We start from the raw sequence: 18605 nt of genomic DNA on the forward strand, positions 1-18605 counted from the left end.
GACGTTTGGGCTGTTTCCGTAACTTGGCTATTGGAGATAATGCTCCCAAACACAAAAATAAATTCAAAATGGATTAAAGACCTAAATGTAAGATATGAAACCATTAAAATCCTAAAGGAGAACACAGACAGTAACAACGTCTCTGACATCAGTAAGAACAACTTCTTCCTAGGTATGTTTCCAGAAAAATAAACTATTGGGACTTCACCCAAGAAAAGCTCCTACACAGTGAAGGAAACAATCAACAAAACCAAAAGGCAACCTACCACTCGGGGTGCCTCAGTGGCTCAGTCAGTTATGTGTCTGACTTCAGCCCAGGTCATGATCTCAAGGTGTGTGAGTTCAAGGTTTGTGAGCTCTGTGCTGACAGCTCAGAGCCTGGAGTCTGCTTCGGATTCTGTGTCTCCCTCTCTCCCTCTGCCCCTCCCACACTCATGTGGGCGCACGCGTGCTCTTTCTCAAAAATAACCAAACGTTAGAGAAAAGAAAAAGGCAACCTACCAAATGGGAGAAGATACTTGGAAATGACATATCTGATAAAGGGTTAGTATCCAAAATATATAAAGAACTTCTACAACTCAACACACCAAAAACAATCCAATTGAAAAAAAAAAAAAAAAAAAAGGACAGAAGACAGGAACAGACATTTTTCCAAAGACACATTACAGATGGTGAACAGACACACAAAAAGATACTTATTATCGGGGAAATACAAATCAAAAACCTACAATGAGATATCACCTCACACCTGTCAGAGTGGCTTAAAATCAACAACACAAGAAACAACATGTGTTGGCGAGGATGCAGAGAAAGGGGAACTCTCTTGCACCATTGGTGGGAATGCAAACTGGCGCAGCCACTCTGGAAAACAGTATGGAGAAAGTTAAAAACAGAACTACCCTATGATCTAGCAACTGCACTACTAGGTACTTACCCAAAGAATACAAAAGTACTAATTCAAAGGGCTACAAGCACCCCAGTGTTTATAGCAACACATTGTTTTGGCAAGGGTGTCATGACAGGGGCACTTTAATACACTGTTAGTAGAGGTATAGGTTAGTTTAATCTCTATGAACAATAATCTGGCAATGTCTATTAAAATTAAAAATGCCAAGAGGAGTCTAAGGAGACATGACAAGTTAATGGAACATGGTTATCCTAGGAGGGATCTTGAAACAGAAAAAGACATTAGGTAAAAACTAAGAACACCGAATAAACTACAGAACTTAATGTATTAATACCGGTCCATTAATTGTAACAAGTGTACCATACCAGTGTAAGTTGTTAGTAACATGGAAACTAGATGGGGAGGGTATACAGGAACTCTGTGTACTACCTTCTCAAGTGTTCTGTTGATCTAAAACTGTCCTAAAATGTAGTCTATTAAAAATAAGTTTTTAAAAATACATTAACACCTAAAAGGTACCTTTATTAAATATTTTTCAATTTGCGAGATGCCTCAATCATCTAAGAGAAATGTATATACGTGTCAGTCACATGCAACTTTTTTTTAAAGCTTTTTTATTTTTCAGTAATCTCCACAACCAACGTGGGGCTCAAACGCACAACCCCCAGATCAAGAGCCACATGCTCCACTGAATGAGCCAGCCAGGTGCCCCACAACTTTTTTTTAACATATCATAAATATCATGATTTCTTTCCCCTGAAAATTTACCATGATTAACACTAAAATAACACTTTTTTTGGCACTTGTAAAATTAAAAAGTTAACCCAGATATCAGAATCATATGACGGGGCCAAAAAATTCCAAAATTGTTCATACTTCTGAATTCTCATCAATAAAACTGCAGGAGAAATGCCACTTAACCCTAGTTTCTCAGAACCCCTGAAGACCATCCCCATGTATGTGTCTTAAAGACTGTCACGACAATCTGAAAATAAAATTAATCTTGTAACATTTGGCAAAGAAGAAGAAGGCAGTATCATAAAATCAAACAATTAGGCAAGATCCCAAAAGTTATAGGGTTCACCATCTAGATGCTTTGATTTACAACTGTATTTGCACATGCTTAAAATTAACAACTAAACCACAATCTACATTTCTACTCATTTTAAACTCATTTTACACCAAAAAGCCCTCTAAAAACCTAACTGTTAAAGATTCAAAACCCCTTTTACATAACTCTTGTGCTACGTTTCTGAAATCTATAAATAAAATTTTAAAACTATATATCAAATCTATGAAATGTGATCAAAATGGAAACCTCACACTTTTAAATCTTCCACTAATAAACAATTTGGTAGACACAAATGAGTTAAATGAGCAATTAATTCAGGAAGACAGAAAAAAATAACCAGGACACCTGGGTGGCACAGTTCAAGCCTCTCACTCTTTTTTTTTTTTTTTTTTTTTAATTTTTTTTTTCCAACATTTTTTATTTATTTTTGGGACAGAGAGAGACAGAGCATGAACGGGGGAGGGGCAGAGAGAGAGGGAGACACAGAGTCGGAAACAGGCTCCAGGCTCCGAGCCATCAGCCCAGAGCCCGACGCGGGGCTCGAACTCACAGACCGCGAGATCGTGACCTGGCTGAAGTCGGACGCTTAACCGACTGCGCCACCCAGGCGCCCCAAGCCTCTCACTCTTGATCTTGGCTCAGGTCATGATCTCACGGTTTGTGAGTTCTAGCCCCACAAAGGGCTCCACACTGGGATTCTGTCTCTCCTCTCTGTCCCTCCCCCGCTTGTGCTCGCTCTTTCTCTATCAAAATAAATAAACAATAATAAAAAAAACTTAAAAAAAAAAACAAAAAAATAACCAAATTCCCCCCCACCTAGGAAATCTGAGGAAACAAGAAAAAGAAAAACCAATAAATAGAAAACAAAAACAAACCAAGAGCTGATTTTCAAGAAGGCTAAAATAATACAAAAACCTGCAATGTCTAGATAAGAGGGGAAGAGAGAAGAAACTTTAAAAAACAAACTCTGTAATTCAGAATGCTTGTAAACATAATATGTTACATGAGATTAAAAAACCTCAAGGTAAGAAAATGGAATTCAAAATCAGATATATAGATACAAAAATACAGGAATTTAGCTTACGTTACAGTTGACATTTTTTTTGTTTTTAAAGTAATCTGCACACCAAATGTGGGGCTCGAACTCACAACTGGAGATCAAGAGTCCTGTGCTCTACCAACTGAGCCAGCCAGGTGGCCCTAACGTGACATTTTATCAGTGGAGATAATATATGTTTATAAAAAATAATAATAATAAGCCCTACCTCATACCACGTATAAAAACAAATTCCAGGAAGATTAAAAATATTTAAAAGTAGTGGCGCCTGCGTGGCTCAGTCAGTTGAGCATCCAACTTCGGCTCAGGTCATGATCTCACGGTTTGTGAGTTTGAGCCCCTCATCAGGCTCCGTGCTGACGGCTCGGAGCCTGGAGCCTGCTTCAGATTCTGTGTCTCCCTCTCTCTCTGCCCCAACCCACTCGCATTCTATCTCTGTCTCTCTCAAAAATAAACATTAAAAAAAATTTTTTTTAATATTTAAAAGTAGAAATAAGGACATGAAGGAAAAGTCATGAAAGAAGCCATAAAGGAAAAGTCCCCTTGTATCGAATTATGCCAAAATGTTTAATTTCTATATAGTAAAAGACAATACACACAGATGAAAGACACTGGACAGATTTTGAGAAAATAATCAACCTATTTAAGATACAAAGGACTATTATCTATAAATATTGCATCCAAATCCAAAATATACAAATAACTCAATAGGAAAACAGGCAAATCTACAAACAATTCATAAAATAAACATATGGCTAATAAACATATATAGAGAGATGATCTATTTTATTCGTAAGTAAATAAAGGCTAATTAAGGGACACATGGTTTCGGCCTGTTATGTTAGGAGGGTAAAAGTTGCCAATCCCAGTGTTGGCAAGTGATAAGAAATGAGCTTTCTCATAGACTACTATGAATATGTATATAATATAAATTGCATATAAATTGGCATAGCCTTCTAGGAAGTGTCTCAAGATTTTTAAATTTACACACACACACACACACACACACACACACACACACCTGGAGCAACAAAATAAATTAATAGTAAAGGATTAAAACCCACAAAAGACATATCCATGAGTTTATAATGATATAAACAGATAACTCAATAAATAAGTGAGACAACCAGAAAGCCCTTCTTTGTAAAGGTAGAATTCTGATTAATACATGTAATAACTGTTTCAGGGAAGAATCATCAATCAATGTTTAATACAAGCGAGTGGAAGTACAATGAGAAAGAGGATATTTATTTACATAGTCTCAAAGTCCTTGTCATTAATTATAATGGGGAAAACAGGAACATTACAGTAGAGAAGCCATCTTAAAATTAAGTGATCCAAGTTAACATCACCAGCCATGAGACATGGCAACATCATGGGTCTCTGGATACGTTGAGAAGGGCACATCAACTATAATTTGTTCTTCTCCCACACGCATAACCTAAGTTTAATCATGAGAAAATGTCAGCCATACCCCAATGTAGGGACATCATACAAAATAAGTGGCCAGCAGTGTCCAAGCCTTGAAAGCAAAAGACTAAGCAACTGTTCGTGATTCAGGGAGTCTAAGGAGATGGAACAACTAAATGCCATATGTGCTCCTGGACTGAATCCTGGTCCCAAAATAAAGGACATTAGAAAGACAACTGACAAAATCTGAGTAAGATTTTGTCTACAAATAGTATAGCACCGATGTAATTCCATGGATTTGATCACTGTGATGTGACTATTTTAGATTTAACATCTGAAGAAGTCAGGTGAAAGTTATACAAGAATTCCTCGTACCAGTTTTGCACTTTTTTGTAAGCCTGAAATAACTCCAAAATGAAAGGTTAAATAATAAAAAAAAATTATGTATTTTTTAAGGTCCAGAAACTTTAGCCCAGAAGTTCAAGTTCTAGAAATGCACACCACAGAAATAGCTGCATGTACAAATATGTGTGTTGAAGCACTGCTTATACAAGCTATAAACTGGAAATTTATACTCACCACAAGATCATCTTTCCAACGGCTAAAAAATAACATTTTTAAAAAATGTCCCGATTTAAACTTTTCATCATTCGCTAAATTCTAGGTTGTGATCTGCAAAGCATTCAAGTTTACCCTTTTTCTAGAAACTGCTGGTCACTATCTCAACAATTAATTCTGCACAGATGTGCTAATAATCTATTTTGCTTTCTCATACAGCTGTAGCTGCAAACTCACCACACTATTTAGTCCAATCTTCTACCAATGTTTTCCTTTAACTCTTAAATGTTACCAAAAAATTTATTTTTATTAAAATTTCAATCAAAATTGATACAAGCTCTCAAGATACTGACAGATCATTAAAAAGCCAATTCTACTTGAGGTCTCTTCTATTGAGTTAGCAAATAGTTCAATTAATGTGGAACAGACTTAGTTTTTACTTAGACCACCCTTACTCTCCATTACTGTCACCACGTTGTCTGTTACTAATCTTTTGAAAGTAAGCATTGGGTCGCCTGGGTGGCTCAGTCAGTTAAGCATCCAACTTCGGCTCAGGTCATGATCTCGCGGTTCGGTTCGTAGGTTCGAGCCCCACATCAGGCTCTATGCTGACAGCTCAGAGCCTGGAGCCTGCTTCAGATTCTGTATCTCCTTCCCTCTCTGCCCCTCCCCTGCTTGTGCTCAGTTTCTCTCACTCTCGCTTTTACTTTCTCTCTCAAAAATAAACACACGTTACAAAAAATTAAAAGCTATTTTTGCCCCCACCTTTTCCCCAGCTTACTCCTATGACATTCTTAATAGAACACCTTAATGATATAGAATTATTTATTGGCCTAAGACATTTATTTAGAGAAAAGTATGGTGTAGTCCATATCTTTTACAGTGAAATTGCTTATTTAAGCTAGGAAAAATTTTTAAAGAATTGCAAAGAGAAGTTACTAGATAAAAATCTCACTGTATGTTCCTTAATTAAAAGATTTACTTTAAGAAGTACTAGAAAGTTAACACAACCATCTACTGTAACATACAGTAACTGCGGACTAATATGGTCCCACTCAGCTACTTTACCTGCTTTCTTGAGAATGATATGGGTGGTGCCGGAGTACATCCTGCAAGAAACGTTCCATCAAACTAGTGGTACCCATCCGCTGTCGATTCTGTGTAGTCAAGTATCTGTGCTGAGCACTGGACATATGCTATTAAAAAAAAAAAAACTGAATAGTTTTACACAGGTAATACTCATTAGTAGTGAGTTTCACAAATGGATTCGTTTATATACTCCTGGTAGAAGTATAAATTGACATGAACATTCTATAGAGCAATTCTAAAATATGCATCTAAAAATCATACAAGGACCTTTCCCTTCAATATAATAATTACATTTCTCTAAATCTGTCCTAAGGAAATCATCTTAAATGTGGATGATTTTTGCAAAAAAAAAGCTTAACAACAAAAAACAAGAAATCTCCAAAATGTCTAACAGTAAAATATTTAAATTATACCCTAAGATGTAATACTGTACAGCTACCTAAATTAATACAAAGAATTTTAAATAATATGGAGGAATGTTACATATTAGAAGAAAAATGGAAGATGCAAAAATCACATGTGTGCTTTTACCTGAAACTATAGTTTTAAAAGGTATAGACAAGTTAATGGAAGAAAATAAACCAAAATTTTAAAATCATTAACATCTGTGAGGTACACTTAGAGGTAATTTTAAATTTTTTCTTACAAATTCTTATTTTTTGGGGTGCCTGGGTGGCTTGGTTGGGTGGCCAGCTTCAGCTCAGGTCATGATCTCACAGTCTGTGGGTTCGAGCCCTGCGTCGAGCTCTATGCTGGCAGCTCAGAGCCTGGAGCCTGCTTCCAATTCTGTATCTCCCTCTCTCTTTGCCCCTCCCCTGTTTGCTCTCTCTTTCTCAAATAATAAACATTAAAAAAAAAATTTAATAAAAAATAAATAAATTCTTGTATTTTTCCCAAGCAAATATCTTTATAATAAAAATCTCTTAAAAAAGAGAAGAAAGTTGAATCACCCTCTTGGGTGTCTGGGTGGCTCAGTCAGTTAAGCATCTCTTGATTTCAGCTCAGGTCATGATCTCACCACGGGATCAAGCCCACATCAGGCTCTGCACTGATGTCTTCCAAAGCGTCTATACCGATCTGTACCCTCATCAGCAACGTGTCATGGTTTCCAGCCCTCCATTTCCTCATCAACACTTGCCATTGTCTCTTTAATTTTAGCTACTGTAGAACGGGTTTAATGTTGTATCACTGTTGCTTTACTTTGCAATTTTTGTGATAGCTTTTCGTTTTTAGTGGTGACCTGCATATCTTCTTTCATGATTTGTCTGTTCAAGTCTCTTCCTGTCTTCCAAATGCATGTTCTTTTTTTTTTTTTAACGAAGTGTAAAAATTATTTATTCTCGACATGAACTCTTTGTTCAATTATATGTGTTTCAAGTATCATCCTTCTCTCAATGGCTTATCTTTTCACTTTTTCTTTTGGGGGCAGAGGGTTCATAAAGTTTATTTTTGTGAGTGCACACACACATGCACAGTAAATCCACAGCTTTCCCGGCAATAGTTACAGGACACCTCTCCACCTTCTTAATCATCTCCCATTTTTCTTTTTCAGTGCTTTTTGTTACTAGTTTAGGATATCCGTCCCTAACTCAGAATCATAAAGATTTTCTGTTTATTTCTAGAAGTCTTGTTGTTTTTACCTGTAATATGCACATCTACAATCTACTTGAAATTGGCATTTGTATCCAGGATGATTTAGTAATAGAGTTTCATTTCTTCTCCATATGGATATCCAATTGACTCAGTACCATTTATGGAAGAAAGTCCTGTCCTCACCATTCTTTAGGGCCGTATTTGTCACAAATCAAATATCCATGTATGTGTCTGTTTCTAGAGTTTTTGGTTTCCTTCCATGGTCTTTCTAACTTTACATCGCTGTCTTAATGATTGTAGTTTAGGGGCGCCTGGGTGGCTTGGTCGGTTAAGCGTCCGACTTCGGCTCAGGTCATGACCTCACGGTCCGTGAGTTCGAGCCCCGCGTCGGGCTCTGTGCTGACAGCTCAGAGCCTGGAGCCTGTTTCACATTCTGTGTCTCCCTCTCTCTCTGCCCCTCCCCTGTTCATGCTCTGTCTCTCTCTGTCTCAAAAATAAATAAACGTTAAAAAAAAAAATTTAATGACTGTAGTTTAGTAATAAATTTTGATACCTGGTACACGAAGTCTCCTGACTTTGTTCTTCTATAAGATTATCCCGGTTTTTCCTAGCCTTTTGCATGTGCACACATATTTTTAGAACTGGCTTAATTTTCATTACAAACAACTCTTCTAGGGGCGCCTGGCTCACTTAGTGACTCTTGATCTCGGGGTTGAGAGTTCAAGCCCCTTGTTGAGTGTGGAGACTACTTAAAAATACATGCTTAAAAAAACTTTCCTGGAATTTTGTTTGGAATTTCATTAAATCAATATATATGTTTGGGGAAAACTGACATGGTTATAATATTGATTTTTCCAATTGGTTTATCACACCAATTATTTAATTTTTCTTATATTTCTCTCAGTGTTTATGGTTTTCTACATAAAAACCTTATACATATTTTGTTATATTTATTCCTAAGGAGTTCATGTTCTTTGATGCTATTATTAAATACCTTTTTTAGATCTCATTTTCTATATGCTGTTGGATATAAAAATACAATTTCTTTTTATGTTGCCCAACGAGCTTATTAAACTCACTTATCAATTCTAATAGTTTACCTAGATATCTTCAGGTTTTCTACATCTACAATCACACTTTGTGCAAGGTACAATCACAGTTTTGCTTCTTTTTATCTAATATGTACCATTTTAATTTCTCTTTATTTCCCTTGCTAGAACCTCCGATAAAATATTGAATAGTTTAATTCAAGCATCAAGTCTATTACTTAATACAGTACTGATGCATTTGGATTTAATCTTTGTTTTTATTTTTAAAACTGTTTTCATTACTCCTGCCTTTGCGATGTCCCTGTGTCTCTTCTTTCTTTCCTTCTTGTGGACCGCTTTTTATTATCCCAAGTTCTCCACTTCTGTTAAGTTGGTAGGTAGTTATGGGCCAGGTTCTTTTTCTAGTCTGTTAGTGGTAACAGATTATCACAAGCAACCCTGACCTACCAAGATCTAAAATCACTTGCTACTTTTACTCTCTTCTTAAGCAAGGAATTAACTCGATATACTTTCCTTCCAGTTTATATGTCATCGTTGTCAATGCCACAAGATATCATTCATTTAAATCACCTGCTACCTTTCCACTGATCTTCCTGACTTCCCGTATCTCTAAGCTTCCAACTGAAATCATTTTCCTTCTGTCTGAAGAACTCTTTTTAGTATTTCCTTCAGTCAGGGTCTGTTGCCAGTAAATTCCCTTAATTGTCGTTTTCTGAAAATATTTCTATTTCACCTTTTTTTTCAAGGATATATTTATCAAGCATCGAATACTAAATTGGTAGTTGTTTTCTTTCTTTGGGTTTCCATTGTTTCTGTTGAATCTTCAGCTACATCTGGGTCCTCTATTTCTCCACTGCCTTTAGAGTTCTCCAAAGCCATGAAATTTATCTCTTTATTTAAGACTTTGTACTTAGTGCAAATTACTTCAGCTGTCATCAACAGGGTCTTTTTTTAAGTCTTATTTGAGACAGAGAGAGAGAGAGCGCGCACAAGCAAGCAGGGGAGGGGCAGACAGAGAGAGCATCCCAAGCAGGCTCTGTGATGTCAGCACAGAGCGCAACGTGGGGCTCCATCCCATAAACCATGAGATCACGACCTGAGCCGAAACCAAGAGTCCTTCACTTAACCAACTGAGCCACCCAGGTACCCCCTCAACAGTCTTTTTAAGTGCCTGCTTAGTACAGGAGTATCCAAATGTCTAAAAATTATTTTAACCCTTTGGCAAAAAGTTATACTGAATGCTTACTGAATAGAACTTGTAGTTAAAGATTCAATGTTTTAGTAATGTTCAACAAGTAATCGTCCAAGTCAAGTGATGACATCATTTTATCGATCATGACAGAAACACTAAAGACAGCTTTGAGATTTATTATCTGCCGCCTCGTGTTTATAACCAGCATTAGAAAGTTTTTTTCTGTTAAAAGGCAGAGATGTAGAAATCGTAATTACTTTTCCTTAGTATGAATTTAAATGATGACTGTTGATAACTAAACAAAACAAATGCCACTGAACAGCAGAATTTTTACGCAGGACAAACTTGTCTTAGGTATCACTTGAGATAGAATAGTACAGACTAACAGGACCAGAGCTTCCTTATATTACTCCTTCACCTAGGACACAATTCCACAGCTCAGACCCTGAAGAAAACCTTGAGGCTCTGCCAAGTGAACAATTCTGGTCAGAAGACCTACAGCTACTATTACTATGAATACTGACTTCAAAACGTCCATATACAATTCTTCCCAAACTCTTCCAACAAAAAGGAAGGGACACTACTCAATTCATTCTCTGAAGCCAGCATCACCCGAGTTCTGAAACCAAAAACGTCACAAGAAAAGAAAGCTACAGACAATATTTCTTACGAATATAGACGTAAAAATCCTCAACAAAATACTGGCAAGCCAAATCCAGGAACATACAGAAGGATTAAGCACCATGACCAAGCGGGATTTAGCCCAGGGATATAAAATTGGCTTAATAGCTAAAACTCAATCAATATTAATTGCTACAGACTGAATTGTGTCCCCCAGGCCCCAAACTCTTATGTTGAAGTTCTTTCAATGTGACTGTATTTGGAGACAGGGCTTCTAGGAGGGCATTAAAATCACAACATATAAAAAAATTAACTGAAAATGAATCAGAGACCTAAATGTAAGAACAAAAACTATAAAATTCTCAGAGGAAAATACAGGGCGTAACTGTTCATGGCCTTGGACCCAGCAATCTTTTACAACCCCAAAAACACAAGCAACAAGAGGAGGGGAAAAAATCTAAACTCTAGCAACATTTAAAACATTTGCGCATGGAAGCATAATCTTCTAAGTCCTTACCTTATTCTACAATGTCTTACGGCATCTAATTCTCTAGATTCTTCACCTATCACCTCACACCCACCCTCCACCTTACCAGCACTCTGGCCTCATCGGCTCCTGGCTTTTAACCAGCACGCCAACCACCCTTCTACCTTGGGGTCTCTGTCTTTACTCTCTCCTCCCTCTACCTAGAAATTCTTTCCCCAGATATAAGGCAGCGTGGATCCCAAACTTCATTCAAACCTCAACTCAAATGTCACTCCTTAACCTTATCTGGCCGCCCCACCTGAAAGTGCACTCCCTTCTCTATTTTATTTTCCTCATAACATTTATCACAATCTGACTTATCATGTATTAAGTTTATATGATTATTTATTTTCTGTCTTACTATACTACAAAAGGGATGTGGATTTGTCCCTGGCTGTATCCTGAGAACTTTAAATGGTGTCTACCAATTAGAAGATTCACAACAATCTGTTCAATGGGTGAGTAAATGAGTTTAATAAAATGCATGACTAGGTCCTTTGAGGTATAACTGTTTATTAACAGGATCCTCTCACCTGTTCCAGGTTATTATAGCGCACACAGCAATAGCTGCAGTACCCCTGTCTGTTCTGCATGCTGAATAACCAAAGTCAAGTGGCTACTGTCCGGGAATACTCCAACTGGAAAAAAGAAAAAACGGGAAGAAAAAAACAAACAAAGAAACAGTTAAGTCCTTACTACCCTGAGGAAAATACCCTTGGTAATATCAGAGAACAGAAATTCATTCTTGAGTACGATGCACCCTTATTTTGAATAATTATGAAATTAGGTAAGTCTGCCAAAAGCTACTGAATCGATCAGTGAGCCTGGAGGAGAGGGGGAGAGTTGTGCACCTTCCAAAAAAGGGGTGTGTTGTTGATAGGTGGAGACTGGACTCAATTTTTTATCAATTTTCTGATAACTTGTTACGGTTATTAGGAATTGGTTCAGTACTCAATCCGTAAAGACAAATTCCTACCTCTATGTTGTTGTTATAGTATATTCACTATATGCGAATGAGGCTCAGTAATTTTCCCATTGTGTTCCTACATAAAATCTGACGTTACATGAATTCTCATTGTTATACCTAACATCTACTTCCGTCACAAGAGTAAAGATGCATGTATTTTCTGCTTAATCCACAAAGGTGCAGATTTTAAGATAAATTACCTGACAGAATTACTAAAAATCAAAATAACTCATTTGGGTCTGAAACACAAGACACTTTTCTCCTGACAACTACATAAACCAAATAAATATGAGGAATTTCTTCCAGTTGGTGCAATGAGATCTCTCTACAAATAAAAAAAGTCTCCAAGTTTCTACCGCCGTGAAACTATCATCCTTCAACATTACATACTGCAGTGGTTCCCAACCCAGGTTGAATAGCACAATCATTCCCCAAAATTCTGATTTAGTAGGGCTGAGACAGCCTAGAATTCAGAATTTTTTTCATTTCCCAAGTAATTCTGATACACAACTATTTACTCACTGACATAAAGTATTTACAGTTAATGATTATTTTAAATAATTCAATACAATTTTAAGGTTTTTTGCTGTTTTGTTAAGATGAAAACAGAATTTTAAGAAATAATTTCATCAAGTTTTAATTCGAATCATTTTAAACATTCTTGTCTGTTGAATATGTAACAGAACCATCCTATAATGTGTAGAATATTTCTGATAAGATGATCCTGCAATACAAAAAGTTTACTCATTAAAATCAATATTTAGAAATGAAGTCAAGCCTGAAAATCAATGAGAACAGAAGAGCTTTATTAAATCAAAATGCTACTGTAACATGCACTCACCTGTTACTTTTTATTACGACAAACTTTGACTTTCTGGCTTCCACACTTACAAGGAAAATAAATCAATTAAACCAGCCTCTGAAACAGAGAATATATAAAAAATGACTTATTTAAAATTTGGTCTTTTTTCCATTATTTTACTTTATTTATTAACCTGAAACAACAAAATGAAACAAGCTTTAAGCTGTGTGTATAGATATAGCCAATTTTCAAGCTGAGAGAGCCCTAGGGCCTAAACCTGAACTTTGAAAATCATAAAATAACAAATTTTCTAGAGCTTTATTCAAAATATATTTAAAATGGGGGCACCTGGGTGGGTCAGTAGGTTACGCGTCTGACTTCAGCTCAGGTCATGATCTCACGATTAAGCCCCGCATCCGGCTCTGTGCTGACAGCTCAGAGCCTGGAGCCTGCTTCGGATTCTGTGTCTCCCTCTCTCTCTCTCTCTCTGCCCCCTCCCCAACTTGTGCGTTATCTTTCTCTGTCTCTCAAAAATAAATAAATTAAAAAAAAAAAATTCGAAATGTATTTAAAACAATCATTGAATGAAAGGCAAAATGAAAGTATTAGTCTAATGTCACACACACACACACACACACACACAAAATTGAAATTCTTTATAATTTTTTTTGATCTTTGACACATACAGCCTTTAATTCCCATGCCATGATTATCTGCATTTCTGTCATCTCATGTCACATACATGCCACTGAGACAGTGAGCTGCCATGACTCTGAAGCACCTGATTGGCATTTTTCAAACTTTGCATGCTAGGAACCCCACCTCAAAAACTGACTAAATCAAAACCGCCTGGTGGGGAGCCAGGCACATGCCTATTATGCATATTTAAAATGCTCTAAGGTGATTCTGAGGCAGGCTGAAGCAGTAACATAAGTCATCATTTTTTACATACTAATAAAATTCTTACTTACTAAAGGGATCATTTCTTTGGGGCCTGGGATTATATTACTTTTCATGACTGAATGGGTCTTTTTATTCCAATTCTGAATTCTACTGGTACCTGGTATTTTCATAAAGTAACAAGTCACTTACCTTGAGCAGAAAAGGGCAGGTATTTCATCAGTTGCATTAGTCCTGGAAAACATCTGTAAATTAAAACAATTAAAAAAAAAAAAAAGATCAGCCCCCTAAGTGTCTACCATAGGCCAAGTAACTATCCCCAAGTCATAGATAAGTTTGAAAAGTAACCCAATTATGTGTCAATGGGAGAAAAAAATACTAACTCTTTAACACAAAGCACTTTACATACTGTGACTCATAGACTCCCACATGACCTCCTAAGATGCTCTGGGACAGAGCAATTGTCATGGCCCACCCATATAACCCACCATCGAGTATTTCAGATCTTTGGGTTCCAGGAACAGCAGCTGGAAAATAAACTGGATCTCTGGTAAGGGTAAGAACACGATGCTACAAACCCATATGAGCTTTATAGGAAATGTTTGAAAGAAATATTTACATGGAATTAAGTGTGGATCCTGGACGAACCACACAACTCGGTTCTTATGTTACTTTCGGTGAAAAACACTGTCAATTCTTTATCACCTATCAATTGACAATTAGGCCAAATTATCAATCTTGTTTATTCTTCCACATTGTTGTTGGCAATGTGTTGATGACCCTTACCCAGGATCATTGGTTAACAAAAAACTCCAACAATTTGGTTCAAAAGAGGCTGTGACAGCACTGTATAATCAAGGAATAAATACTTAGCACCTACCCCGTGCAGATGCTGGAAGCTTTAAAGGATAGAAATAGACAAGCTTTCTTGCTCTCAAGAAGTTTAAAATGGCACTAGGAAACGACTGAGAAATGCCTAAGCACAAACAGTAAGTGCCAAAATGTCACAATGGATATAGCTTTTTAACTGGACATTGGAAAATGTGTAGGGTATACTTAAATAAAGATCAGGAAAAGATATTCCAAGTAACAAAAAAGCAAAAGTACAAAAGCAAGAAAGCAAAAGTACCTTTAGAGACAGTAAACTGACAAGTTAAGCTGGAGCCAAGACTTCACTTAAAAATTTAAGGGGCAATAAAGCAAGAAACGTAGATTCAGCTTCAACATGATCGTAGTTAAAAGAAAACTTAAGAATTTAGACCACATATTCAGACAGTGTGGGGGTTTTTTTGTTGTTGTTTGTTTGTTTTTGGGCTTTTTTGGAAAGCAGTATATGCAGAGCTTTAAGAAAATTCTGGAACAGTGGTTCTTCCCTATTCAAAGGAGCTTTTCACAGGGTAAGTTAAACTATGCGGCACCATTTTCTAGGATATTAGAGTATTAGTTAACACCCAAATTATCCAAATACAAAGAATCAGTATCCCTTAGAGCAAAGATTTAGTCTCATTTATGCTTGCAAATTAGGAAAACACACAGTAATTTTTTTCTTTCAAATATTACTTTTATTAATTTTTATTATGAAAATAAAACATACCATGGCACAATTATAAAAATAAAGACCACTAAAATCAGTCATAATCCCACTACCCACCATTAATATTTATCATATATTCTTTGTTCTAAATATGTATTTACAAAAATGGTATGGTACTATATTCTATGTAGCCTGCTGACTCTCACTTAACCATATATGATGAGCACTCCTATATGATATGATATATAATTCCAAAACCGAATTTTCAATGACTGCATATCAGTGTAAGACAAAAGCTGTCTTATCTGACAAGACCCAGCAGTCGGTGAATTACCTATTTAAAAATTAGGAGAATTTTAAAAATAGATACACACATAAATTAGTATTTTGTCTAACTTCAGATATATGAATGTATACATGTTTCATTTAAGGTCAAGTTAAGCTTTTTTGTTTCATTGAGATTTTTTGTGGCTAGGACAGCTAGAGTTCCAAGTCATATTTTTTTCATATTTTCATAAACCACACCATAATTTACCATCAACAAGTTTCCACTTTGGTTCCTTTCAAACAGAACAAGAACTTACAGGCATTTCTAAAACTGAGAGCAGCATTTGATTAACGTTTAAGATTTCCCCCAAACTTTTACAGTTGTCACACCCAATTAAGTACTCTTGCAATGGCCTTTTTTTTTTTTTTGAGTGCAAAGCATTCAAATTATTTTTCATAAAAATAATAATGCTCTAAAAAAGGACAATGCTCAGACTCTATTTCTTTGGTTTATGAAACACTTAAAAGAGCATAAACCGATCTGAGGCAGTGAGCAAAGATCTCTGAGACTGCCTGAGGTGACTTCAGCACATATGTCTCAAACTGCATCTATTTTTCTTTTGGGACTATTTCTTGCACACCTGAGCTCTGGACCTGCTGCAGAGATAAACACATCGTTGCAATGAGTTCAGAGTTGTAGTGCGTGTTTCCCAAACCACGGTATTTTGAAATAAGAGCTAACAAAATCCAGAATCCCTATGGGAAATATTTTTCAACTGTCACACAAGACAGACACCAACTTAATATTAAATATAAAAAGACAATAGAAAGGCATTTGGTTTATTGAGTAAGATCACCCAAATTATCTGTCTAGCAACAGGAAAACAACCGGGGAGCAGTCACAAAACAATGGCTAATTGAAATAAAAAGACCATCTTATTAATTCAGTGTCCCTTTCTTTACAACATTAATTTTCAACTTCCCATTTGTTTGGATTATCCACCTTATGTTTATGCTGCCTTTCCTCTGGTGACAAGCATTATCCTCCATTCAGTCTTAATAAAATAATAATAGCTAACTTTTAGTGAATACTCAATCTGGGCTAGGCACTATGTCAACAGTTTCATATGCATTATCCCATCTGAATAGCAAACACCCTTATGAAATTGGTGTCCCGGTTAACTCCCACTTTACAAATCAGGAAACTGAGGTTTAGAAAGAAGCAGTTTCTTGTTCCAGGTCACACACCAATAACCACTGTAGCTGGGATTTGACTGTAGGTCAATCTGAGCAGTTTATGCTCTTAACCTCTTAACTTCCATAAAATGCTTCCTCTCTGTATTTTCAGGAATGCTAATTGATTGTTTTAATATTAAGGGAAAACAAATAATTAGGGATCTAATTTGTTGCAATAAACACTGTCACATATTCCAAAGAAAAGAGTAAAACTAACGTTTAGCTTAATTGCATCATTGCTCCCATTCTGAGATGAGTGCTGACAGTACCTTGGATTAGTGATTTTCAAACTTAATTAGCGTAGCACCGAGGAAGCAATACATTTTATATCACAACCCCGCACACACACGCAATCACACATGTACGCACCCTCACGCGCATGCACCCCACGCACGCAGTGGTCCACACACACACACGCAGTTAAAACAAAGCTTACAAAATATCCCCATTACCTGTAATGCATTCTGGTATTTACTAAGCTATCCTCTTTTGTTTTTTTTTTTAAGTGCTAGTTACGACCCACAAAATTAATTTCACAATTCACTAATGGGTGAAACTGCAATCTGAAAAAACTGCATCACATTATTAAGCCAAACAAACAATATTATACAGAAGATGGCTGTTACCCTGAATTCAGCTTATTTCTATCCAATACCTTGGCCATTGCGGTGATACTTTATCAAATCTCTAACCACTTTCTTTACTAACGTTGGCCACTGGCCAAAGTGCAGGGAGAAGAAGAAAATTCTTGCCTTCCAGGCTCTGGGTCCAAATCAGTGCACGTTAAGAAGGCAGCAGAGAAACGTTTATGCACTGATATAGAAATGACCACAACGCACTAAGCAAAAAAAGCAGACTACATTAGCATTCCCCTTTATGTAACACGAATATGCACTTACGTACCCCAAATTGTTAATACTGACTCCCTTGATGATAAGATTGCTAAGGGCTTTTTCAGTGGGTTTATTTTTTATTTTTTCCTGATAGTATATAATTGCTGTCAAACAAATTAAATATAATTCTATTCTGGGGATTAAAGACGTTTAACAGCCAGCATCTCGTTATGCATTTCTTCCCCGCGCTGCCAAAATCATCGCGTCGGATAATGTTAGGAGCCGCAAAGGGCCTCCTAAAGAGCACGTAATAACGACGGCGTAATCTGAGCAGATTTACACAACTGTTGCACGACGATAGTAAAACGATCGTTAACACAAAAATCTAACGCTTCCAAAATAAATCCCAATCGCCAAAGGCTGATAAGGGCCTAGGTCTGGGGACAGCTGGACATAGCGCAGGGCAATGGGGGAAGGGGATTTGTGGACAGGTGGCTTCGGATCTCGGCCCCACAGGTGCCCCTACAAGTCCCCCCGGGTACAAAGCCCCAAATCCGACCTCCGCGAGCCGCCCCCTCTCCACCTCCCAGCCCCAGGCCGCGTCCGCGGGCCCCTCCGACCCAGGGCCCCCGACAGAAGCGCAGGGCAGCCTGCGCCCCACCTCCACCCCACGCCCCAGCCACCTCGATCCGGGCCCGGAGATGCCGGCCCCGCTCCCGCAGGACGGGCAGAAAGGGACTGGGGACAGGAGAAGCCGAGAAGGACCTGCGAGGCGGGTGCAGGAGCCGGGCGAGCGGTCCGGCGGTCCCTCGGGAGGAAGAAGGCGCCCGGGGCGCGAGGCGAGAAGGCCCCACCCCCGGCCGCGCGCACGGAGCCCGCGGGCGTCGCCCCGGTCTCGGGGCGCCTCGGGTCGGGTCGGCAGGCTCCTGCACCCGCCTCGCAGGACCTTCTCGGCTTCTCCTGTCCCCAGTCCCTTTCTGCCCGTCCTGCGG

The 18605-nt window shown here is 37.7% G+C and overlaps 1 protein-coding gene across 2 annotated transcripts in view; it reads right to left on the reverse strand.

The window, feature by feature from the left end:
• ZDBF2 (zinc finger DBF-type containing 2) overlaps positions 1 to 18605 on the reverse strand; it is a 32584-nt gene that overhangs the window by 13234 nt on the left and 745 nt on the right. The window contains exons 2-5 of one of the 2 annotated variants that reach the window (XM_049615065.1): positions 13936 to 13988; positions 12883 to 12960; positions 11608 to 11712; positions 6073 to 6200 (exon numbers count right to left, since the gene is read on the reverse strand). In XM_049615065.1, the coding sequence (XP_049471022.1) occupies positions 6073 to 6200; positions 11608 to 11667 (188 nt within the window). In that variant the 5' untranslated portion in view covers positions 11668 to 11712; positions 12883 to 12960; positions 13936 to 13988. Of the gene's footprint in view, positions 1 to 6072; positions 6201 to 9312; positions 9953 to 11607; positions 11713 to 12882; positions 12961 to 13935; positions 13989 to 18605 lie in introns of those variants that run through there. The other variant, XM_049615066.1, reaches the window with a different exon arrangement.

This window comes from Panthera uncia, assembly GCF_023721935.1.
Source record: "Panthera uncia isolate 11264 chromosome C1 unlocalized genomic scaffold, Puncia_PCG_1.0 HiC_scaffold_3, whole genome shotgun sequence".
Lineage (NCBI taxonomy): Eukaryota > Metazoa > Chordata > Mammalia > Carnivora > Felidae > Panthera > Panthera uncia.